Raw genomic sequence first — 25,110 nt, 5'->3', positions numbered from 1 at the left:
TAGGGTTACAAGAAGCACTGTGAGGAGAAGAAATGGTGGCGATCCATCTTACTTTTCAATGCAGCCCTGACACAGGAGACTATGGAGGCAAGATAGGGCCAACAATTCTGTGGACTATTACCGTTTACCTTATGGCTTACACGGGGCACAGAGGCACGCACTAACCTTGTATTACCATCTGTGGCGAACATAAAACCATTTTAAAAGCATTTCAGACTGTCAAATCATTTAGAAACGCGAAAAGACGACGGGTGGCGTTTTAAAATATTTGATTCTAACTAACAGTGAAGCAGAATATAGTTAGAGTAGGCCTTATGGAGAAATGCGCTGTGGAAATAGCTTGTTAGAGGGTTACCACACAGGAAAATAATATTTCTTTTACACTGTTATTCTACCAACAGGGCTGTCAACGGTGTATCTAATTTCCTGTATAGCGAGTGAAAAACATACCGTCGGATCCACAAACCTTCAACCTTTTATTTTTTACTTTTAGAAAAAATTCATAATTTTTAAGAGAATAAAATATCCCTGAGCTTGCCACATAGTCTGTCTCTTTTTTTTATCCCCCCCCCCCTTTTTTTTTTTCTACGTTTCCTCATAATAGTAGAAAAACTGTAAAGGCCCAGAGGAAACCTGAAAAACCGGCCGGCGTCCGTGCATCTCCATGCCCATGGTTTGAACTTTGTTCCATAGTAGGCCCATAATAATGGCTGCTGTCGCTGTCTGAGCGGCGGCCGGTCGCGGTGATATATGAGGGCGGGGGGGTCAGTGAGCCGGGACTGCCCGCTCGGAATGAGCGGCCCGGTGAGCAGCCAAGCCCTAACAAAGCAAGTATTAAGCAGACAGAAACCCGGGGATGGTACAGCTAGAGGCTGCTGCTGGAGCACCATAATTCATGTAGGTAACCTCGGGGAGAGACTATAAACTATGATAGACAAACATCACTGCTCTTTTGGGGGAAATCTTTTTATAATGGGACATTAATGGGACATTAACAATGAGACAGTGGATTGAACAGCTATTATTATTATTATTATTATTATTATTATTATTATTATAAAGCTAATGATTTTCAGTAGAAATAAAATATTCCCATTCATTTTCGCATTTGCTGTCTACTCTGTAGATTCTATAGATTTAGCCATTATACATCGTTTGAATAAAGCAAATAAATACATTAAATTATATATATATATATATATATATATATATATATATATATATATATATATATATATATATATATATATTGCATTTAACACAGTTGAGATTTTAACTGATGAGTCGGGTTGTTTTATGTCTGATAGCAAAAGTTACCCGGGCAATAAAAATGATTTAAAAACAGGGTTTAAAACAAAAAGGAAGCCCTCTTGCATGTTTCATAATCCATAGCCCCGAAGCAGACACATAACTATGCGATGCATCATCATAAAATGAGCACACGGAAAATGTAAATGTCGAGCAATTCTGGCCTGTGCCGTTCTGCATACAATAACAAAAAGCAAATCAGTTTCAAAATGCCCTCAGCGCTGTTAAACCGCAGACTGAAAGGACGTGTCTTCACCGTGTCTGCACTCGTGATGACCGGGAAAATATATCACGAAACTCTGTGGTGTGTATCTCCAGGCGAACCATTGCGATAGTCATAAACGGCAGAGAAAAGAGAGACAAAAGACAGACTTGAGCTCTCTGCGCAGCCCCTCCGCTCCACGCTGGAGAAATCCGGCCGCCTGACTGTGTGTGTGTGTGTGAACTCTTCCTGAACCGAGATCTAAGTCATACGGTGATAAATCACCGCGCGACATACAAACTCAGCCATTTACAACCGAGGGAGCCTATTCCTGGCCTGCTTACCTTATCCTCTTACGACGAATGCAGAGCACCAAGCAATATTTTCTCATTCAGCGACGAAATCGATCAAAGCAGTAATCCAGAGAAAAGTTTAAAGACAGGGCTGACTGGGTGAAGCAGCGGTAGCAGACTGCGCCCTGCCATACACCGAGCATTAGCAGCCACAACAACAAAAAAAAAAAAAAAAAAAGGAAGAGCCAAGAGAAGCCCCCTTTTTTTCCTCTTTTCCTTTTTTCCTACTCGACGTGGACGGGTAAACCGAGATTACGAAAGCAGGCGTGAGCTGTCGGGTCAACGAGATAAGACTTATCTGGCCCCAAGATTGAATGTATCGTCCTGCTATAGAGCTATGACCAGGGCTTCATAGCAATATTAAAGTCGGCCAAGGCTATGCTGGTGTATGTGATCCTTCACTAGTACCATGCAGTCACCAGTGAACTGCCCCGAACCAGAGCGTCACCATAGACAAGAAAAATTATGCAAATGAAGTAGCGCCTTGGAAAGCCTGTTCAAATCAAGTGGTTGCCTCTCCTCCTCCCCCAACCAAATGAGGTAGTGCGTCTAGAAGAAAAAATATATACATATATATATATTTATATCTCTACAAAAATAGCACAGTCCTTCCCTAAAGTGTTTTAAATCTTTTCTGTTATTATGTACTCCGTGGCCTGCAGTGGAATTATGAACCCAGTGAATGAGATGGGGGGAGAGAGAGAGAGAGAGAGAGAGAGCTGGAATACAAAGGAATAATCAGGCCCCGACCATGCTGCATTTCCATTTCCATGGGACATAAAGGGCTTCTATCCACGGCTTAATCATTAACCCGCATTTCTGCACATTTTGGCGAAAAAAAAGGAGACAACAGTGCGTTTTCATTTTCTGCGCCAGGTACGCCCTTTATGGCTTTTTAACACGAGAATAAAATAAATACCGAAATACACCGAAATACTGCGCACACGCCGAGACGCTCTCACACACGCACACACAAATATCTGTACATATAGTTGTGCTTTCAAATAGCTGAGATTTATGAAAGCATGGCTGATCAAAGCTGTATTCGATTTATATCAACCCCCTCCAGTAGCATGGTGTGAAAAATGGGCACAAGTTTCATCACCAAAAGGCAAAGTGGAGGACATGCAGCGAGGACCAGGGGAGAAGAGAGCGGCAGCAGGGGGAATCCCTCAGCATATTAATGCTGTCTTTTGCAGCCAAAAAGAAAGCCTGAGAAAAGTAGATTTATGTCCTCTCAGCTTCCCCGGGCTGTAAACACGTCCAGAGCTGCAGCTTCTCTGCTGGTTTCAGGCTCTGGGACAAAATTCAGTGACACAATTAGAAACTGTAGAACACACGGACGGCGTGGGAGGTTGAGTGGGACCCAAAAATTCACATGTGAGGGTTTTTTAAGCTAACTGCGCTTTTTTTGCCCCCCCAACCAAAAGTAGCCAGTCTGTATAATTATTTACTTCTTTGTGTTGTGCTAAAATGCTGATTCGACTTTCTCTTTAATGTGGCCCTGAGGAGAGGGTTAAAAGTCAGCGGGGCTCGTATACTGCCGGACATAATAAGGCGCAAAATGTGGGAAGGAAAAAGAAAAGAGGAAAAAGAAAGAAAGGAATTTTGATAAAAGAAAAAAATATTTTCAAAAACTTCAGTTCTGTAAACTGTGGCAGCTAGAAGCAGATGGCTTTCACAGAAAGTGGTTTTTGAAATGAGTAAGGCACCGCTCCAAGAGCTGCGATTCCTCTCGTCACTTTTATAGTGACAAATTGCACCACAAAGACAAGTGGAAGAGAAGGAATTATTGCTCTCGGGCTGGTCATATTGCTGCTACAAGGAAATGTACAAGCCATAGGCTGCTTCTCTATCCCTGCGAGTGCTTCGGTGGGCGTGTGTGGTGCTTATTAGAAATTGAATAAGGATATCACCATCAAGCATTCATAACACAAATCAATAAAGATATATGGACTTACCGAAGGCAGTTCAAGGTGTCTGGGAGACCGTGCGTTGGCCAGAATTTACTAAGCTGGAATTCTGCAACGAGGAGTAGAACAAATATTAACATTTTCTCGGAGAATGATCCAACATTTCAACGATTTTGTAAATTAAATTAGTGTGGGTTTTATTTTAAATCCAGGGCTCCAATATACTGTTAAGATCGAATGTAATTATAAATAATAAGGCAATTGTTGTTATGCGTGCGTTGTTTAGGCCCGCGCGTCATGACTTAAAAAATTAAAGTCAAACATAAATCTTTAAAAATAAATAAATAAAAAAGAACAAATGAAATTAAGTCATCTTTTATTTGGGATTATTTGATTAAACTGCAAGATCCAATGAGACGGTTTTTTTTTTTGTTTTTTTTAAACAAACTATTTTTAGTCAAGTAAAGATATCTTTACAGTTTAAAGGAAGCAGTCAATTTTAATTCATTTTAACATAAAAACACAGACTTACACACAGACAACGTCAGTCTATGAAAAACAAATACACAAAATAGAAAACAGAAAGTAAAAGGCCAAATTCTGATATTCTTCGTGGTCAAACAGCGTTACAGCCACAAACGGCTGGTTATCAGCACAAAATCATAATAACATAAAAATTGGCCTATATGCAAATAACGCATTTGTTGTTTCCCTGCTGGCCGGCAAGCAATTTCTCCACAAATGGATCGAATAGTCATTAGCTCTGGCGCACCATCTTCCCCAAGTCCCCGCGCCCATAAATCAAGCAGGAGCGCCGTGACCTCAGAGCGGCCGCCCGGTCCTGGATGGCACTCCGTCTTCCATTATATCCTCGTTTCCCTGGCGGAGCGACACAACCCCACCGCTTTCCTATACTTTTTTCTTTCTTTCACGGATCTCATTTTGATGTATGATTTACGCACAAAAACGTAAAGCAACGAGATGTTTTGTTTTACAGAGGTGCCGAGCGCTTTGACTATTATTATTTATTTATTTAGCTTTTGCTTGGAAGCCGATATTTAAATGGCTGCTTTATTAACACAGGCCTCTTAATCCAAATGGTATAGCTCACGCTGTTAAAGCAGCAATTAATACTGAAATCTCCCCCCCCCCCCCTTTTTTTTTCGCGCTTCTGTTTAAAGTTTTGGACTGAAATTTAAGCTGCATTTATCACAGCGTTGGGCAAACAAGCATAAACTGGAACAATGTCTCAACCTTAATGACCCAGACAAATCCTTAAATGGTTATGCATACAATCTGTATAAATCGCTCTGGTCTAAGGTATTTGCTTCGCTCTGTTAGCTGTGATAACTGAGATATTAATACATAAATGAAGCTTCTTGATATGTGTCAATTTGATCTCCCTGCAAATAAAAAAAAGAAGAAGCCCTGGACCCTTTGTTACTGACCTCTGCCTCGCGCAGCAATAACTCACGACAGTAATGAACAATCAGCGGAAATACCTCAAAATAAAATCCATCCTCCCAAAGCTCGAGCTCTGACTCCGTCCGCGTGGAAAAACATATCCGTCCGTGACAGCAGAATACATCCACAAACCCGGAATCCTCTTTCTCTCAGACTGCCTCTACTTTCTTTTTTCCTCCCTGGATAAACAAACTACAAAGCCAGGACTCCCCTCGCGGAAAGTGGGGGTAACCCGCATATAATCTGCATCATATGGCCAGACCGGGGCTCCGGTTTTCTTCCCAGTGCCATAACACCGCGCAGTATTATGCGCCGCGCTCACGTGACGCAACGTCAACTTAAATCCCTTTTATTTGAGCCCGTGAATCATTAATGGAGGCAGTCATTGCCCCCGAGGAGAAACGGATCAGTTTGGAGGGAGAAAAAAGAGGGGTATGTGACACTGCAATGTATCTGGCAGAGGAGCAAGCCTCTCGCAGGGCAAGCAGCTTCTTTTTTTTTTCCACGTGTCGCCCATTCAGGGGTAAAGACTGTTCTGTCAGTTTTAAAGTGCCATATATTTGGTGCCTGTTAGCAGCTGAAAGAGCTAATCCTGCCGTATTATGCTGAGCTTCGAGTGCACAGCAGCCCCGAGCCACACTGTAACGAGAGTGTTTTGCGGAGTAATAATTCGCGTTATGTATGGGGATGGCACCCCCACTTCTAACACACACACACACACACCTTACTAAAAATAATTTAAGAGTGGAATAATAATTACTCCTCGCTGGCAGTGAATGTGCTTTTTTTCCTTCTCTGTAACAACACAGTCAGGTTTGAGAGGAGCCTTGCAGAAAACTCAACTCAATATCGCCCCCCAAGTCCTAATTGTCAGACTCGTGCTTTGGCACCACTTAGTCAGCCTCTGGTCCTCCATCAGCAAAGTCTGCACAAATACAAACACGTTACACGTTTACCTGTCCTACATGAAGGAGGCTGAGCGTCTTGGTGGATGTGAGGGCTGCCTGTCAGTCAGCAGAGAGCGGAAAGCGGAGCTGAGGTGACCAAAGCGCGGCTGCTCGACCCCGCTGATCAGTACATGGACCCCCATTAGACCTACATGCACTTACGCGTTTCCTATGAACAGCTGAGTGATGGTTGAAATTACAAGCTGGCGCAAAGGTTAAGGGTTGTGGGGGGATTTTTTAAAATTATCATTCCACCATGTCTGCCTTGATATGAAGCAGTTTCTATATAAATAGTGTACCACCGTGAAATACATCCGCCTTCAAACATTCCAGGTACTGCCAAAAATCCCAGCCTGGAAGAGCTTTTGTACTTCACGGCACCGTTTGGCGCTTGTTTTCCGTCAACACTGAAGCAGCAGCGGGCGTGGAAAAAAATTCCACTACAACTATTAATCATTTGGGGCGGACATAGAAAGCATCCCCACTCCCACATCAGCTTTTGTCCTCTCAAACTACAACTTGAGCGGTAAACTTTTAAAAGGCAGGAGCAGAGGAAGAGCCCCTCTTATTAGCTCACCTTCCTCACATTTAACATTTATTTTTTAAAAGAAAAATAAGGATAAGAGTTAAGAGAAAGAAGGCTAAATTTGCACTTTAGGCTTTGGAAGCATGAATGTGAAGAGATGGGCTCTCTTTCCTTTGTTAAAGCAAATGCTAATTTTGTTTAATGTCTTCTGTAGATTTGAAGCTGTCAGCGGATTTATGGCTTGACACGGCCCTGCTCTGGAAGACAACCCCTACGCCAGCTTTTGCCATCGCACCTGAACTTTTCCCTGACCCAGGACAGAGGCATGGAGTCTTGAGTGGAAAGTTATTTGGAGTTCAAAAACAAGGAGAAGTTGGAAATCAAAAGTCCTCAGCTGGTAGCCTACTGATTTCACTTTTTTTCCCCTAACCTACTACTTTCCAGATTTGCATTTAGTTCCGGAGAAGAAGAAGCAGCAGAAGAAAACAAAGCATAATAAAGCAGTTAAAATTTTCTCCTTGAGCCAAAAGTAGCTGATTGATTATGTTTTAAATCTCGGGCTGTTTTCGCATTAAACAACTGTATCAGAGGTATTTACACAAATCAAGGCTCCTTATCACTGTCAGCGAAGAGGAGTTAGAGGCAGAGACCTCTGGATATTAGCCAGACGGCGGTCCATATCTTCCCACAATGTTGACACTGGGAGCTCTTAACAGCCAGGCTTGGGTTACCGACACTCTCAGACCAAGATAACTCTTTCTGCGAGGTTTACACAGCCCAACATCAAGGCTAAAGCAAAATTCAACGCCTGAAGCTGAGGGGAGCCACCTCTGATGAGCCCACACCAACACTGTGGCGGATTAGGACGACTGACATGTTTTTGCATGAGATTGTTGTAATAAAGATATTTTAATTTACATGTTGAACAGACTCCTGGCTTTTTTTTTATTGGAAATGACCCAGCAAGCTTTAGTTGCAAGTAAATTTTGGAAATAGCCTTATGTCCACAACAACAACAACAACAACAACAATAATAATAATAATAATAATAATAATAATAATAATAATAATAATAATAATAATAATAATAATAATAATAATAATAATAATATTGTGTTCACTCTCACTGAACTGTCCATTTATTTCTTACACTTAAGGGTTTAAAGCAATATAATCATAACGCTGTTTAATAATTGCTATCATCATTCCAGATTGCTATTAATATTATTTTACTTTTATTTATTTTTATTGGGATGCGTGGTTTAGTGCATGCAGTTATTTGGAGCTGAACGTTGCCAACATAAATACTGACTGTTTATTTTGGTTCATTAAAATCGTATTGCATAGAAGCGTCTCAGTTGCCACACACACAGAGAGACACAGAAACACACGCAGTAGATTTTACCTCTGCACTTATATGTGTATTACTTATTTTAAAACAGATTTGTGTTCAGTATTTAAAAGCAAAGTTTAGACTGAATGTGACCATCGTAATGCTCTTGTTCTTGTTGTCCATAGGAGGTCCAGTAAGCAGGCTAAATAGTCTACACTTACGTAGCACTTGGTAAACTAAGCGCTTTTCATTGTCTTTGCAATTTGGCACCTAAGCTCCAATGCACGGTGCTAGCCTTCAACTGGAAGCAGTTTGGGATTAGGTGTCTTGCCTAAGGACACCTCGGCACGTGTGGAGGGGTCGGGAGATCGAACTTCTAACACTACGATTAGTAGCCCGTCTGCTCGAATACCTGAGCTACGGCAACCCTGTATGCCAAAGGCGTATATATGTATATTTTCCAAACAATACAAATTTATATGGATCCGATTTTAGAATTGATTTGAGGACCATAGAGAGCAAAACGCGATATTAACAGGAAAGGTTTGTTTGCATTGGAATATGCAGTGACATGCACAAAAAGATCATGGCGCAAACTGCACTTCCGGGATATTGTATGCAAAATTGTGATATCACTGCAAAGCTAAAAAAATAAATAAATAAAATAAAATAAGAAGCAACCATGTCTACTCACAAGTCATGCCGGTCTGTGTCCAGCGGACAGAGTTTTGTCAGAGGAGAAGAGATCTGACTCGCACCCTGCGGATCACTTCAAATGAAAATAAGTCAGAATTTCACATCTATTTCTGACCCCGGGGCATTCATTATTCAGCGAGTCACGTGAACGGGCGAATTAAAATTTCAGTACATTGGAAGTGACCTCTATTCGCGACTCAAATGACTTGAAATCTGTAATTTATGCAGAATTGGACTTCTTGGAGTCTGCGCAAAATTGGTGCCAATCAGCCTCAGCGTCATCTCCTGCACATTTTCCATATCTGAAGCAACTGCTGCACAGTAATGGGGAGCTTCAGGATGTCTGCGGCAACATACAACACTTTTTTTTTTAAATTGTAGTAACATTCAATAAGCAATGCATACACGAAAATGTACAACTATCTATTTCTCACTCTGAGGATTAAAAAAGAAAAACACTCCAATCAATTTTGCATTTATTTCATTGCAGACCCATCCTGTGTGCAGTTAGTGGCATAATCAGTGGGCTAAAACCATCAGTGCCAGCATACTAAATAACATCTATCCGTTTCTGCTCATATCTGCTCCTTTTCTTCGTCCACTGACAGGCACGTTTCAGTTATTATTTGCAGGAGAGCTGTCTCATGCCTCCGATTCACACTTACAATCACAGTTTTTGTTTCCGCGCCCTCTTTGGGTATCCCGTAAATGAGAAGAAAAAGCTCTTGGAGTTCTCGGTGCTGATATATGGTCTTAACATTGTGTGTGTCGAAAGGTCAAGGGTCAGAAGAAGTGCTCTAAGCCGGTGATTGGCCAGTGCCGGCCGTGTCCCCCAGCTGAACTCTCTATTGTTTGGATGTAGCAGGTAGTGACCAACACTCACACTCTGGTGCACAGCGCGTAATGGCAAGTAAGAACAATATGTGTTGCCGGATACATTTAACAGTTTGGGTTTGGTCTGATTCCCGTGTCAGTACAGCCTATAAAGCTTTGGAGCTATCAGCTGATACCTGCCTGATATACTCTGTCACAGCTCAGCCTAATCCACGAAAACGCGCACGGCGTTCAGAACACTCAGGAGTAACAAAAAGACATAAGACATGCCTTCACTTTGTCAAAGTTTGTGCATGGCATTGCATTTCTTAGGTTTCACTCTAAAGCGATTTTGCGCATTGGTAATGTGAAAATATCTTTTCGGATCAACCGTGAATGTATTAAAACGGAGGTGCGCAATACTATCAAATGAAACATTTCTGTAAAAAACATTTATCGCAAATATTTTCTTTCTACTCTGGCAAAGTGTTAAAAAGTGCAAGAAAACGCAGCCACAATGTTGCCAACATGTTGCAAGGCAAATTGTTCGGGACTGCAACACAATGTGACCACTTTAAGTACGCATCTCAAATGGCTGGATTTCTTACCAAAAGCTTCAGAGCGCAATAGTCCACACACCGAATAGAAATTCAATGTAAACCAAAATAAACAATGTGAGTTCAAAGTTTTAATTTCTGCAAAAAAAATATAAACAAAAATATAAATGAACAAATGAGAATCAGTTTTTAAAAAAATGGCACCTTGAATGTCGTGAAAGTGAAATCCGTATTTGCGGTGACAAAACATCCGAAGCCATGTCAGCCTTATAAGTGAAGCACACATTTATTTCACAAGGACAGATTTATTCTAAACTAGCCTACATCACAACGGCCATTACTGAGACAACATATACAAATATTCACAGTTTAGAACACAGCACAACATGGACGCACTATAGCACAAATAAAACTAGACCATATGACACCAACAAACATAAACTTACTTTGACGAAACGCTTTTCTTATTGTGCCATCATTGTGATTTGTCTATGTACATTAGATGTGAAAGTCACCTGGACTACATTCAACAGTAAACCAACCCACTCGAACACACACATACTACACTGCTATACTCTGACTGATGCCATGCCTCTAAAAAAATTAAAAATTAAAAAATTGAGAAATAAAATGCCGTGTGGTTTTCTAACTGGCATCTATAGAGTCTCGCTAAATATCTTTCAAGTATATTAAAACTTTTCCATGAGCAACAATAAAGAAAAGAAAAGGAAATATCAAAGAGAACATTGAAAAGAAAAAATGAGGTCAAACTTACTTTTTTACCTCACTCACTTTTAACTGCAATTATACATTTCATCCAAGTTTGATGTGCATTATCCTTCTTTCATAATAATAAACAAATATATAAACACTTCAGTTGCCACCGTGGCAATTAAAGGTGAATTTCAAGCTTATATGATGAGGGCGAGGACGACCGGAGAGAGGGGTAAGGGCACAAAGGACGTGACAGGGGCCCAATAGCAGAGGCAAGGTGAAAGAGATAACACCATGTGTGTGTGTAAAATACTGAGAATCGGTCCATCAAATTCCACTTGTGTTATTTGCCATCTCAGTCTGGATTGGGGTTTTCAGGGATGGGGGGTTCGTTCATGCACTATAGACCTGCGGTGCACGGCGTGGGGACAAGCTGCTGGCCTGTTTTGATCTGCTGCTGCTGCTGCTGGGCCCCCGAGGCTGAAGCTGAGGCCGAGCTTGAGGATCGAATCTTAGTGTTGGGAAGCTTGTGCTCCTTTTTCCATTTCATCCTCCGGTTCTGGAACCAGATCTTGACCTGGCGCTCGGACAGGCACATGGTGTGAGCAATCTCCACCCGCCTGCGCCGGGTCAGGTACCGGTTGAAGTGGAACTCCTTCTCCAGCTCCAAAGCCTGCTGGCGGGTGTAGGCAGTGCGGGACCTCTTGGGCACTCCTCCATTGTAACTGGCATTGACTGGGAGGGGGGGGGAAAGCCATAGACAGGGAGGCAAGCAGGTGTTACATGCAGGTTGATTGCGTTTACTCCAAAACCCTTAAATCCGCCACTGGACACATTCTAGCTTCGAAAATCGTGCAAGAATTTGTGGGTTTGGTGGAAATTTGCAGTCGCTTGTTCTACACTCTGTCTTGTTTCAGTTTACGGACATGACCTTAATGTGGAGATGCCGAGTGCACAAGTACTCGCATCCAGGGACAGATCAAGCTTAGGAAATGATTAACAAAAACAGCGGGGCTGAATATTACTTTGGCTCGGCTCCAGTGGTGGAGGTAGTTTGGGTTAAAAAGCAACAAAGGCACATGGCCCCGACAGACGAACACAGGCAATAAAATTTACGAGGGTCCTTAATTACCGACCCTGCTGCTCGATAGTCGTAAATTGCTGTTGTAAGGGCTGCTACTAGTGTTGCCTCAATAGGCTTGCGTGTGTTCCAGTGGTTGTTTCTCAGTGGTTCAGTTATTTAACCGTGATGATAACTCACCGCTGCTAACGTGGACCTTTTTCATCCAAGGATAGACCACCGGCTCCTTGCCCTTCGCTACGCCGGGATAGACTTCAGTGGCGAGGCTGCAGTCTTTGCTGGCGTTTGCGCCACCGTCTGGGGCCGCCGTGAGGCGAGGACCGTGGCTCTGTGGAACCGGTTGCGGTTGCGCGTGATGCCCATCGTTGAAATCGTCGAGTCCGGTGGCGGGGACGTTACCGTAATCGTATCCCGATTCTGTGTAGTTTGACCTCGGATAGGATGGCTCTTCGTGATGGGGGAAACCCGTATCTTTTGGCCGCTCGTAATAATCACCGGGGTTAGGGATGTATCCGCTCTGCTGATATTCGTCGCATGGAGGAAAGGAAGGCTCGATATAGTTGGAGTTTATCAAGTAGGAACTCATGGTCATTAATTTGTGAAGTGCAACAATACTAATTTTTATCGCGCTGTCGTTTTTCTGATCTCCACAAAACCCTCCTACTCCCTGTCAAATGTACAAAGTTGCCTGGTCACGTGTGAAGAGCCACCAATCACGGCGTGTCCTGTGGGCATCATGTAAACAGGAACCAATGGAAAGCATGGCACTGGTACCACCAACACTGCTTGGACTGGCTTACGTTAGTGTTTTCCTTATTAAATCACGGTATATAAAGCAAAACCAATCAACTAACTTGTTTACTGCACGGGACCAAACTTATGCGGGCGAGGCTTCCTGCGTTTAAAACAATCCGCCTCCCCTGAAACAGAAAGTGGATATGAAATTCAAACCCTTAAGGTTTTTTTCGTAAACAAAACGCCATTTCCAACAAACAGGGAAAGAGGTTGTTGGAGTTTTAATCTGTTGCATCCTAATAAAGAGAAACTGCAGTGGGGGTTAAAAAAGAAAAGAAGGCCAGCACAGCAATGCAAACTGTAGTGTTGTGTAATATAACAGCCTTCAAATTACTGACAAAGGCACGGTGAATGCAGAAGCTTTACACCCAGCACTGACGAGCCGCTTCTATGCGAGCATCAAAGCCTGCGCATAAAGCTTGCTTGTCTATAAAAACCTAGAAGATCACACATAAGCTGCAAATTAAAAAAAAAAAAAAAAAAAGCACGGGCTGCTCAAGTTGCACAAATGTGTATAAATGCACGACACCTCCTTTGGCAAGTGCTGTTGCATTAAAAACTCGAAATTGCACCTTTCCCCTTATTTGCCAGCACATGGCAATGATCTGAAGCTATTCCTGGTCTGTTTGTTTGATAATATCACGTTGCAAACTTGGTAAGTGTTAATTGCACGCATTCTGTGGCTTAACAGCCTCTGCGCGTTACATGTCAGGGAAAAGCTCGTCCAAACAGCGGACAAACACGTGAAGGCACCTGTCTTGCATTACAGCCAGATGCCAAAACAAAACATTGTGATTTTAAACCTCCACGTACAGTAAGACCTGCCAGCTCCAACTAGTCTGCACAACAAAAATGACTTATATCTGAGCATTTTTCTCTAATTCTGAATAAATTTGGAAGTATTTAAAACCGTTATAAGGAGCAGTTTGCACAGATTTCAGTGCAGTCCCGCGTTGTAACAGTAACAGGTAAAGAAAAGTCCAGTGTGCCCAGTATTACTAAGAAAGCTATAATAATAATAATAATAATAATAATAATAATAATAATAATAATAATAATAATAATAACAACCACACGATCTGGAATCATAAAACGTAAAGTATAATTTCTTGTTTTTTTCCTGACTGCATGTTAGATGATATAAAAGTCTCTGACCGTTCATCTCGCCGGCAGCCATCACGTCCAGGCCCAGTTTCCTCTCCACGTCCGAGGTGACTTCCACACTTTATCTGTGTTTCTTGAAGATGCAGCAGCTCTTCATAAAGCTGATCCACGCTGTCCACATCAACAAGGCCTCTGCATGGAGAAACCAGAGGCCAAATTTTCGGAAATATTTTAAGCTTTCTTTTCTCCCCCATTTTCTTTATGTTCTTCTTTCTCTCTCTCTCTCTCTCTCGTCCCCCCTCTATTCTATTCGCTCCCCTAAACAGAGATAACTTCTGCCTGACCCCATAGTGACACCGTTTCCATTTTGTTTCTGATTAATCTTGCCCATTGACAGTCTTTGTTAAACAACAAGGCGTGCCCTTTTTCCAAAGAGGCGACATTTTCATATCTGTTAGACGCAGTGACCCGGGGTTCACCCCGGACTTGGACTTCAGTTTTGCGGGCTCTGTTCAGCTTTGGGTAGTTGGGGTGGGGGGAGCACTTAGCGCGGGTCAGCGCCCAGGATGGTCCCCCAAAAGAGTTTTAAATGTGTAAAATTACCTAGAGCTATTTAAGAAGCTCACACGTCCAACTACTACTGCATTGCATGACATAGATCAGAAGATAGAAGTTTGCATTTAAAAGAGGGACCTCAAAACTAAAGAGATCAACTGCAGATCGACTGAAGTAGTATATGTTTTACTTTCTTTTAGGACTTTTTTTCTCAGCTTTTCTCAATAACTAAACTTCTAGATTTTGGATATGCTCTTGCCGAGGACTGAAAACTCGAAGGCCTTTTTTCTCTCTCGAAACAAATTGCCATTCTTTTCTTGTTAGCACACTGTTGCTGCAAGGCAAAGCTGCTACTTTATGAATCTCACAGGCTCTCCTGCACCTAACTCATTGTAAATGGCAGCTGCTGTACTTTACGCCAAAGATCCACTGTATCCTTATGGCCAAGAGACCACCTGAGAGGCAATATGTCAACATAATGTCAACGGGTAAGACGACTTCACATGATATCTAAATTTACAGTCCACTACCATTCTATTATATACATATATATATATATATATACCTTGTATAAATATGGGCCAGGTCAGATCGGCTATTATCCACTTACTGTAAGTTATTCTTGTGTGAAAAACGACTTCTGATGGACAGTTCATTCTACTTGTTGCTATATGTATTTTTATATTACTCTATGAAAGCCTTTTTGCATATTAAAGTGAATCAAAGTTTTGAGAGCTAACTCTTCATTCATTCACCAGTGGTCATAATGTTAGGCGTAATTGGTGTGTGTGTGTGAGTGATATATATATATATATATATATATATATATATATATATATATATATATATATATATATATACATACATACATACATACATACATACATGCATGCATACATACATTCATGCATGCATACATGCATGCATGCATACATACATGCATGCATACATACATACATACATACATATATTGTAAGGTCCTGCTACTGTATAGTGTCAAAGTATTCAGTGGACAGTAGACTAATGGACAGTATTTGGATTACGTGATACTGACTTACATTGTACACATAATTTTGCATTTAAACTCCATTCTGTTTCAGAAATCTTTCCTTAATTTTATTCTCGGATAAAATAAGCTTTGTACAAGGGCAGGATGCTTTCAGAGCATATTCACGGAACTGAAGGCCTATTTGACCAATAGACATCTTTGCTGACAGTTTACTGTAAATTTAGATTATCAGAGAAGTGCCGTGACAATGGTGACAGATTGCAGATGGCTCTCACAAGGTTTCTTGTCTATATGGAGCTCTAAATGACGATGGAGTAAAAAAATCATTTCTACGTGCACGATGGGATACAGATTCGGGCAAAAAAACACATTTTTGCCTTTATGGAAACATTTGGATATGGGTAAACGCTCATAATAAAATATATCCTTAAGCACAGTGTGCCGTGTGCATAGCGTCCAAAGCCATAGCACAGAAAAAAGAAAGAATTGGTTTTCCAAAATGCAAGGAACAGTCACTAACCTCTGTCTACCGTTGCTAATTTTGATTAGACTTAATCAGAGCTTAAACTATTGGAGGATTAATGGCTAAACGAGCAACTACATATTCCTTATTCCTCTGCGTGAAGGGGGGTTTGCAGTTGGGAGTAGAATTTCAGAACCTGAAAGCCAAGAAATATAATCCACGGACTCACTGCAGCAAAAAATGTTCAAGCAATTACATTTTTAAAGGTTAATTTATTAGACATGCATTTCAAGGAGAGCCACAGCAGCAAGGAATATACAGATAACCAATGTCTAACACTGAGTGTAGATATTTGCATAAAACAAACTGAAGACATTTTAAAAAAAAAAAGTTCAGTGCATGTTGTCATTTATGAGAATAAAACGTGTGTACAATCAGCATATGTTGTTTGTGTTTTTAATGCGAACGAATTCGCTGTCTGTCCGTCATTAATGACTTTTTAGTTTTCAATGAAATTATTAAAAAAAGACTTTGAATCAAAGAAATGTGGAACGGAGCTCATCCAATTGTTTTTGGACATTTAAACGCTCCTATCCTTTGCAAGGCGCAGATTTTTTTTTAAGTAGATAAGCGACACATAAGCGTAATGTGTTGATTTTCTACCAGTCAGAATACGCAGGCCTGCAATTGTGTAGATTTTCCACTGATGAATTTTAATTCATTTTTAAATATTTGTGCCTTCAAATGTTTATCTTCTTTTCCCCCTCTTTTTAACGTGTTAAAAAGAGGTTCCAGAGAAAACGAAAATGGTGATACATTCAGATTTTGTTAGTTCTTTTAAGAAGAATTGTTTTTTACACTGATTTTATGCTCATGTAATTGATTTATTTATTTATTTAACCTTTTTCTCTGCAATTATTGCTGACTGTGTATAATCAGTATTAAGATTAAAGGAAGAAGCAAGACCTTAATGTATTTTTTAAATTAAAAAATCGACATTTATTGTTATATGTTATTATTCTTGTCAATTGTCGCGTTCCCATTGTGCCCTTACAACTTTCACAAACCGTTCACTATTTGAACTTGCTTAAAATAGCGTTATTTCATTGAATGCCACTAAGTAGACCTTGTGAAAAAAACCACTCAAAACTACAATATATTGATACTATATATCTATATATATATTAAGCCGGTCTATTTATGAGGCGCAACATCTGTGCCATTTCAGTTTTTTTAAAGGCTTCTATTCAGTTGATCAGGAAGAGTGGAGCTAAATGTTTTTTAAGGGATCCGGGGGCTCATGTTGGGGGCCGAGGGCCTTCGCATTACCCTGTGACCGGGTCGAGAGTATCAATCCTCAAAATGCTAATTTTGCCCTCGTCCCCAAACATATCAAATGCAATTTATTCAAAGGAAATTCACCAATCAGCCGCCCTAATAAAACGCCAACCACTCAATCTTGTTGCTGGGGACGGGTGGGGGGTCTCCTCCCCCGGTTTCAAACGCGAGGTCACTGCGCATCCAGGGTTCACCTGGAGTGCACCATGCAACATATGTAATGCAAAGCTATTCTGTCTTTTGTGTGGAGAGTCAAGATCGCTATTATAAGGCTGGCATCAGGCTCCGAGTGAACAGATGACGGAGAGTTGTTCAGCGCGTAAACTTTTGACCCCAATTTTTCCTCCTCTTCTGCAGCTATCTCGCTCTCATCAGCCCCAGCCCAGTGAGATACCCCCCCCCCCCCCCCGCCCCCGCGCATCACTCCATACCGTTTGAAACGAAAAAGCTGATTTTAACAATGTCTACATTTCATGCCATCACAATGATCATTGTCAAAAAAATTTATAAGCAGCAAAGATGCCATCACAAGATCTAAAATGCAATTGTAGCTTTGTGATGTTCCCAAAGACGTAAGATAAATCCGGCGGGCTCCCACTCAAGACTAATAGGGCCGTAAAATATGCAAATCACTCATTAGTGTTAGAGCAACCACAGCAGCCAAAAGTCTTTGTTGAAGGCAACACTGCAAGTTTTCCTCCCACTATTCTTGCGCAGTCTTTTCCTCTCGTGCAGGATATTACCACAGGCTCTCCATCCTTTGGTAATTTCATTTTTACGCATTATGCTTATAGGCAACGCCAAGCAAACGTGTCATTAACGTGAGTGTGTGCGTGTGCGCGCTACCGCGGATGTGCCACTGTGGGTTTTTTTCCTCTCTCTCTATGCAGCAGGGTGACAGTGAACTTGGCCTAAAGCGAGCTCTGCTGGTGGCTCAGAGAGGATGCAGATTTATCTTGGTGCTGTGGCTGACCTCCAGATGAACCTGCTGCGCTCCCCTCTTTCTCTCTCTCTCTCTCTTTCTCTGCCTGGCAGTATGCCGCACATGGGGCCCTGTCGAAGTATCTCCTTTTGAAATATTGGCAAGGATTTTAATTTCCAAACAGCCTTCCTCCACCCCGTCCTGCTTTATTTTCAATATGTCTCAAATCAAACTGGAAAAAGTATAAATTTGTGTTTCTGTTAGGCTGGCGTTTACTTTACACACGCGTGCAAAAAACTCGCAAAGCACTGCTTCAAGGATTGGGAGAACAAAATGCAAATACCGAATTTTTGGATTTCTTGATGATAATGATGAGAAGAAATCAAAACGATTTAAGCAATTCAAGACACTTTTTAAAGGTGCCAAGATTTTAAATACCTACCAGCATTGGTGAACATATACTAAAGTATAAACGATTTGAAGTCATTTGACGATATAAATATTTGTTTTCGTGTCATAAGGTTCAGAACTCACCGATGAATAAAAAACATGATGAAGGCCTCTGCACAAAAACAGAGAAACTTTGATATTTAAATTATTCAGACTGGCGGACAGCATGACCTTTGAAAACCCGCTGAATCAACAAATTCACCAAAGTTCATTCAGACATTCAGCAAGTTTTTTGGCTGGCAAAACATGATAAGACTTATAAAATCAAAATATTTTCAGTTTTATTCGATTTCGTGCGTATTTGCACCGGAAGTTTCAACGAAGAGAAGGCGCAGTAACACCTCCTGTAGTGCGGGATAGGAAAAAAATGAATTAAATGAAAAAAAAACAACAATATACAGTTTACACTTTCATTTTCAGATCATGTTTCTGTGAATCTGTGTCCACTAGTGACCCGTTTGGCCCCGACTCTGCTCGGACAAAAGATCACCACAAAGCGAGAGTGACTTTTAAGAGGTCATCTGAACTTTTCAACCAACTTGGTTGACACAAAACGGAATTCCTTTTAAACGTGTCCCTGCTGTTGTTTCTTCCCTTGTTGTGTTTACTTGACAGTTTACAGCCTGCCCTAAAGCCAAATACCGTGCCAACATGTGGCGCGCATGCAGCGCTCAGCATAACAACTGCAACTTTTGTTTTAGCGATGGACCCACAAGTTTCAGAAGTCATCAGCACATACAGAATCCAATCAAGCGAGCTGTAAATCTGTAGGCCTGCATTAACCCTTAACTTTATCAAGGAAATCTACACGCTCCACGAGCCCCCTGGAAACTTTCTGGCGCACGCTCTGTGACTTCTCCAATGTAATAAAACGACAACAAGTTGAAGTTTGTGGGGGTGGAAATGGACACAGATAATTATCCAAGATGTAAAAATGGATTATGAGTTACACCACAGATGGAGGGAAACAAGTTACACAGGGAAGGAAGCAATTAAATAGCCATGAGCTGGACCCAACCCTGCGCAACATCTGCCGAGACCAGTATTCAGCACTCCACAACTGACAAATTAGTGTAATGGACTAATAGGGACGAATAGAGGGAGCGAATACAATAATAAGGCTGTTTAACACAGACTGGCTGTTCTCAAGCTACCGTCTAGTCTGGTGAAACTTACCCACAGACGCGGTCCCCATCCTGGAGAACGTCCGGTCCATACTGAGGCAAGACTGAGCAATAGAGCTGGTCTGTACCGGTCAAGTAACACTTACAGCCTGCAAAGAGAGAGTCAGACGAAGCCTCGCCGTCAGTGCGATTATATGTTATGTGCAATATACTGTCAACTCCCCAAAACCATAAAACTTACTTTAATGGCTACCACGTGACCGTTTATGGCCAGTGAGCCTATCTGGCCGCTCTCCGGATGATTTTTACGATCGAATTCATAGACAAACCCCCCATTCATTTAGCACCCAAATGTCAGAGAACCAGAAACGGCCCTAATAAAGTTTACAGCAAGAAAAGTCGAGCTAATTCTCTGGGAATAGCTCGGGAGTCTGTGCGCAAAGAGGGGACCCACGGCCCCTGAAGTCAGTTAAGGACCCCAGCGCCTGAGCAAGGTGAGTAAAACTGGATGCTTTAATACGAGAGGACCTGTTGAATTCAAAGAGATTTGAGGAAACTTTGCCAGCTTGGTTTTTTCCTGAGAGCTCATACAAGTGGCTTTAAGATTTTTAGATCAACCAGCAAAACTCCCCAAATCTTCTCCGCCATAAAACAGCAGCCCTGAATCTGAAAGATTTGACAAAAACGTACACTCAGTGAGGTGTTGCCATTCCAGTACAAAGTTTATTATTCTGGCCATCATCGTCGTCATCATGAACATCATTATTATTATCATACTATAGTTTGACTTCCAGTCTTTTGAAAAACATTTACAAAAAAAAAAAAGCTTATCACGATGGAGATAATACACATTGCGATAAGATTTACGGTGGGACCCTAAAAACAGCTAAAACACGCTTTTACTCGGATATTGCGCCCAGATGAAGAACGCAAAAAGAAAAAAATATAATAATAAAATAATAAGGAAAGAAGGAGAATAAAAGCAGCTCCTGCAAAAAGAAAAAAAGAAAAAAAAAGAAAAGAAAAGAAAAGAAAAGAAAAGAAAAGAAAAGAAAAGAAAAGAAAAGAAAGATACAAGGCACAGCTAATGTACATACAAGGGTGAGTCGGCACCTTTGTCCACGTGTGTTCACAACACATACAATAACCACACAAGGCTTTTACTGCTGGTTCTACTTTTGGAAGCAAGTTATCTGACAACTCGGTACAATACACCAAACAAATAAATACATACATATACAGTACATACAGAGAAAAGAAAGGTCAAACACAAATGTAGCTCAACCTGAACCTTCTACTTATTAAGCTGTTATTGTTGAGTGCATCACACAGAAAATATGGATTTATTTGCGCTAGGCGGGTAGCATTTCAAGCTTTTATTTATTTAACTTTTTTTTCCGTCTGAACAAGAAATAATTTAAGCAAACATTTATTTTCATGTCTCTTTTTTTCATTTTCTAAATCTAGACAGAACTGTACATAATGCATTTTACTCACATAAGCATAACCACGGTAGGGATAAAAATGAAATTATATTGTTGGACATAAAGAAGGTTTATAGATAGGGTGACCCACTCCTCTGTCCCTTCTCTCACACAGCCCGCTAAGTCTCTGCGCTTTTTTGGAATAGGAGGAGAAGTTGATATGACAATCTTTGTTTTGTTTTTTTTGTTTGTTTTTTGAAGTGCTCTTTTTTTCAGGATTAAAAGGTGTAAAAATCAGGGCCTATAGGCTCCTCCGCCTGCAGCCGCCATGCTCATGCTTTTCAGTTTGTTGTCCTTCTTCCACTTCATCCTTCGGTTCTGAAACCAGATTTTGATCTGTCTCTCTGAGAGGCAGAGGGCATGGGCTATCTCGATCCTCCGCCTGCGGGTCAGGTACCGGTTGAAGTGGAACTCCTTCTCCAGCTCGAGGGTCTGGTACCGAGTGTATGCAGTTCTGGCCCGCTTCCCCTCTGGCCCAGACAAATCTTGTACACACACACAAAAAGAGAAAACAGATCAGACGCAGAATAATTAAATAATAATTTTACTTTTGCGCCAACTTTCCTGAACACGTTTCTTTCAATTTTACAATACTGTGTTTGGTAATATTATAGGTATGAATGTCTTAATCGCTGCCACACGACTGGCACCTTGTAGAGCTTGAATGGTTAAAACTTACAAGTAACAAGGTACCACACACTTTTACTACTGAGTCCATAGAAAGAGGGTTAATAGCAAAAAATATTTGAAGTATCCTCTTTTTATTTAAAGCCATTTTAAAACGCACATTTAGTAAATATCAAGTGTAGAAAAGGGTCAGATACATTTAACTAGTCTAACCTCGCATCTGTTGCTACACTATCCCGTACCTGATAGTCTAGCTAACCAAATATAAACCAAACAGGTGAGAGGTGCACATAGCGCCACATGCCCCTTTTCCAAAACTACGTTTATTTGTGCTCTTTCTATCACTTTAACGCCAGAATGGCCAAAATTTGGCTTGTGCTCATAAAATGTCCTAAATAAGATGATACCACGTCCCTTTTCTTTCTTTCTTTCTGTCTTTCTTTTAAACAAACAGTCAGACAACAGCTTTTTGTTTTTTGCAAAAGATCAAAATCAGTACGAAGTCATTAAACAAAGCAGTTTACCGTGATTTATGTGTAGTTTTCTCATCCACGGGTATATCTGAGGCTGTGTTGAGTCGGTTACATTTTGAGGAGTTGTCGGTGCACTTCCCGCGGGCTTCTCTTCCTCCAGAGGGGAAGCTTTGGACACACAGTCCCGGCTGAGCAGCAGCGTGGCTCCATTCGAGTTTGAGCACGGGGTTGAGCACGGGGTCGTTATGGAGTTTTTCACAGCTCTGTGCTGAGACTGTGTCTCGGTCACTGGGGACGAGCTGGCGACCGAGGAGCACGGTAGAGAGTCAGGTGGAGGCGATAGAGACGAGTTCCCGGTGCTGTTTGCGGACTGGTTGTACCTGACAGGCTCCACCGCGGGTGTTGTCGCCGCTGAGTGACTCGGGGAGTAGCCCGGTGTCCGCTCGCTTCCCACAAAGTGTCCGGTACTGGTCCGGCCGACTGTTAGGTCCATCCCGTTGTAGCCGTAGCCATACCTGCTGGAATGCATGGCTGTTGAGTCTCTATATTGCTCGTTTGCCGTACTGTGGTCTCCATAATTATGTAACTGGAAGTCCGCGCCATTGGGATAGCGACCGCAGAATGAGTTCACAAAATAGGAGCTCATTTGTTGACAGTTCCACCGTTTGCTTGTTGTAGGTATTGCTCTTGTTTTTTATGGTTATTTTTAGAGGTAAAATAGCATAACCTGTGTTCTTGATTTGTGGCTCTTATGCTTTAGCGCGTCCTATAGCACCCTTGCACAATTTATGATGAATTATGGAAATGAGTGGGACATGGACTTGATTCTCTCTTACGTAGGCACCCAAATATGGGGTATGGCGAAGAATCACGTGCTTTTGTTGACCAGTCGTAAATCCTGCTCGGTGACCTCCAGAGGTAAACTCGTGCACGCAGGAAATACTGGGTGGGATATAAAGGGTGCGCGCTTTCCCTGCGCTCGTGGCTAGGGCAAACTCTGAGCCGGGGCTTTGGGTGTTTTGGATTGTCGTGGTGCGCCATCCTCTGGTTCAACAGTTGCACTGCGTGTCTGCGGCGCTTTCCGAGGCGTGGGCTGCACACGGGGTCATTCGGAGGTTAACGACCATTGCGGCAAAAAAAAAAAAAGCTCCTGAACAATACAACAAGTGACATGCTGAGAGTGCAATCTCGGCGGTGATAGTGTACAAAAATAATTCGATCAGAATCCGTTATGCATGTTATGATGGGCTATGAGTGTAAACAGTCTGCGCACTTAATAGAATAAAAGCCCATTCGCAACAGAGCTGCGTTTTCTCTCATATGATATAGCCCTATCGTGAAATATTTGAACGACTTCAAGAGCAAAAAAAAAAGACTAATGAATAAATGTTTGGGGGAAGAATAAAAGCTAAACATCACTTTATCGAATAAAGCCACAGAATGTGCTATCCGAGGCCTGATTTTTACGCCACTTTGAAAAATTAATAACTATAAATATGGGCTTTATATGAACACACGAATGTCGTTTATAAGCAGGTTAAAATATATAACTATGGGCCTCCATGGAACAGATGCTCAGATGATAGCTATTACAATCCTTTTGCGCCAAACCCGATGTTATTTTGCTCTTATTTAACGGCGACTCCTCTGCTATATTGACCTTTAAACAGTCAATCATGCCAAGCTGCAGTTTCTCGTGTTTTTATTTGTTTACATATAAGCTAAAGATTGATTATTTCTTCTTTTTTTATAACATGAGAAACTACAAAGCCCGGGGCTTTGCTAAGTATGACTTTTGAATTTAATGAAATTAGTGGAGGGGTGGAAAAAATAGACTTTATTGCAAAAATGACACGGTGAAAGGATTTGCTGCTTAGGAGTGAATTTGATGCTTTTTAAGTCCTCGAAATGTAGAATACTCAATCAAACTTTAACATTATTTTGCGAGTGTGGTGAAAGCTGAACTGCATATTTATATTTTTAGGGGTTAATACAAAAAGCACATACGTATTTACGATGACAGAGAAAAGGCGATCTTGAGATTTTCTCGTCATTTGTGCCACTGTGATCATTAAAAAAATTCCCAAAACAATTTCTCAACACAACTCTGCAATCGATCAGTTAAACCGTCAAAAATATTATTGATAATAAACAATAATGTTATTTTTAGATATGTTAGAAGCTATTCCCTGCAGCAGTTATGTATCATTGCTTAATAAACCCCAGCCGATTCACCATTTGAAAACGGTTCGTCAGCTTTGGACTTTCTTTCAAATTAATTCACGAAGGAAATCACAAATTTTAAAAGAAGCGTAGCAGGCATGGCGCAGTCAGGCGCTTCCCGTTTGTTTTACTCCCTGTGGAATTTTTATGGCACCTTCGCCTCTCAAAGGCAGTGACTTGTCCTAAGGTTTCCTCCACATGCCGTTTCCCCGGAGCAGAGCGTTTGACCAGCACAAGCCCATTCCTGTGTTAGGATTGACAGGAACAGTGAGATGGATTTATTCAGTCCCAGGTATGTGTGTGGGAGAGAGAGTGCGTTAACACACTCCCAGAAGGCACGACTTTAGGAAGGGTGAATACCGGGCTCCTACACACCCAGTGTGGGCCCACAAGGAGAGGAGCGCTATGCGCGGAGTTTGTGTTGGTTAAACAGTCGAGCAACAACAGCTGATTTATGGTTGGCCAATGGCAACAAAGTTCCCACGAAAATTACTTCTCTGAGTTGAGCCAGGGACACACCCAGGAACTAAAACACAGGCATCGAAAAGAAAGGAGAGCAACGGAGTGAGTGCGCGCTGGTGTCTGACTTGTCGGGTTGAGAGAGGGGTGAAGGGGGTACGATGGTCACTGGTGAAG

The 25,110-nt window shown here is 41.6% G+C and overlaps 3 protein-coding genes across 7 annotated transcripts in view; all 3 read right to left on the bottom strand.

Moving 5' to 3' along the window:
- The window catches only part of hoxa3a (homeobox A3a), a 42,453-nt gene that overhangs the window by 4,816 nt on the left and 12,527 nt on the right, over nucleotides 1-25,110 (bottom strand). For 2 of the 5 annotated variants that reach the window (XM_082522056.1, XM_082522055.1), the window contains exons 2-4: nucleotides 19,720-19,816; nucleotides 13,858-13,998; nucleotides 3,825-3,885 (exon numbers count right to left, since the gene is read on the bottom strand). The gene's annotated coding sequence lies outside the window, so the exon portion shown is untranslated. Of the gene's footprint in view, nucleotides 1-1,564; nucleotides 1,813-1,854; nucleotides 2,030-3,824; nucleotides 3,886-13,857; nucleotides 13,999-19,719; nucleotides 19,817-25,110 lie in introns of those variants that run through there. The other 3 variants (XM_082522057.1, XM_082522058.1, XM_082522059.1) reach the window with 3 other exon arrangements.
- hoxa4a (homeobox A4a) lies at nucleotides 11,201-13,851 on the bottom strand (the record flags this gene model as incomplete). Its single annotated transcript, XM_082520512.1, is given in 3 exon segments — nucleotides 11,201-11,304; nucleotides 11,307-11,561; nucleotides 12,088-13,851. Coding segments are annotated over 3 exon segments (771 nt in total). The 5' UTR covers nucleotides 12,500-13,851.
- hoxa5a (homeobox A5a) lies at nucleotides 20,172-24,016 on the bottom strand. Its single transcript, XM_082522062.1, has 2 exons — nucleotides 22,303-24,016; nucleotides 20,172-21,636 (listed from the first exon to the last, which is right to left on the bottom strand). Exons 1-2 carry the CDS (start codon nucleotides 22,895-22,897, stop codon nucleotides 21,386-21,388), a joined length of 846 nt encoding a protein of 281 aa, XP_082378188.1. The 5' UTR covers nucleotides 22,898-24,016; the 3' UTR covers nucleotides 20,172-21,385.

Source organism: Aulonocara stuartgranti, assembly GCF_965226115.1.
Source record: "Aulonocara stuartgranti genome assembly, chromosome: 22".
Classification (NCBI taxonomy): domain Eukaryota; kingdom Metazoa; phylum Chordata; class Actinopteri; order Cichliformes; family Cichlidae; genus Aulonocara; species Aulonocara stuartgranti.
Note: the sequence above shows the minus strand (reverse complement) of the source record. Positions and strands in the feature narration are given on the sequence as shown.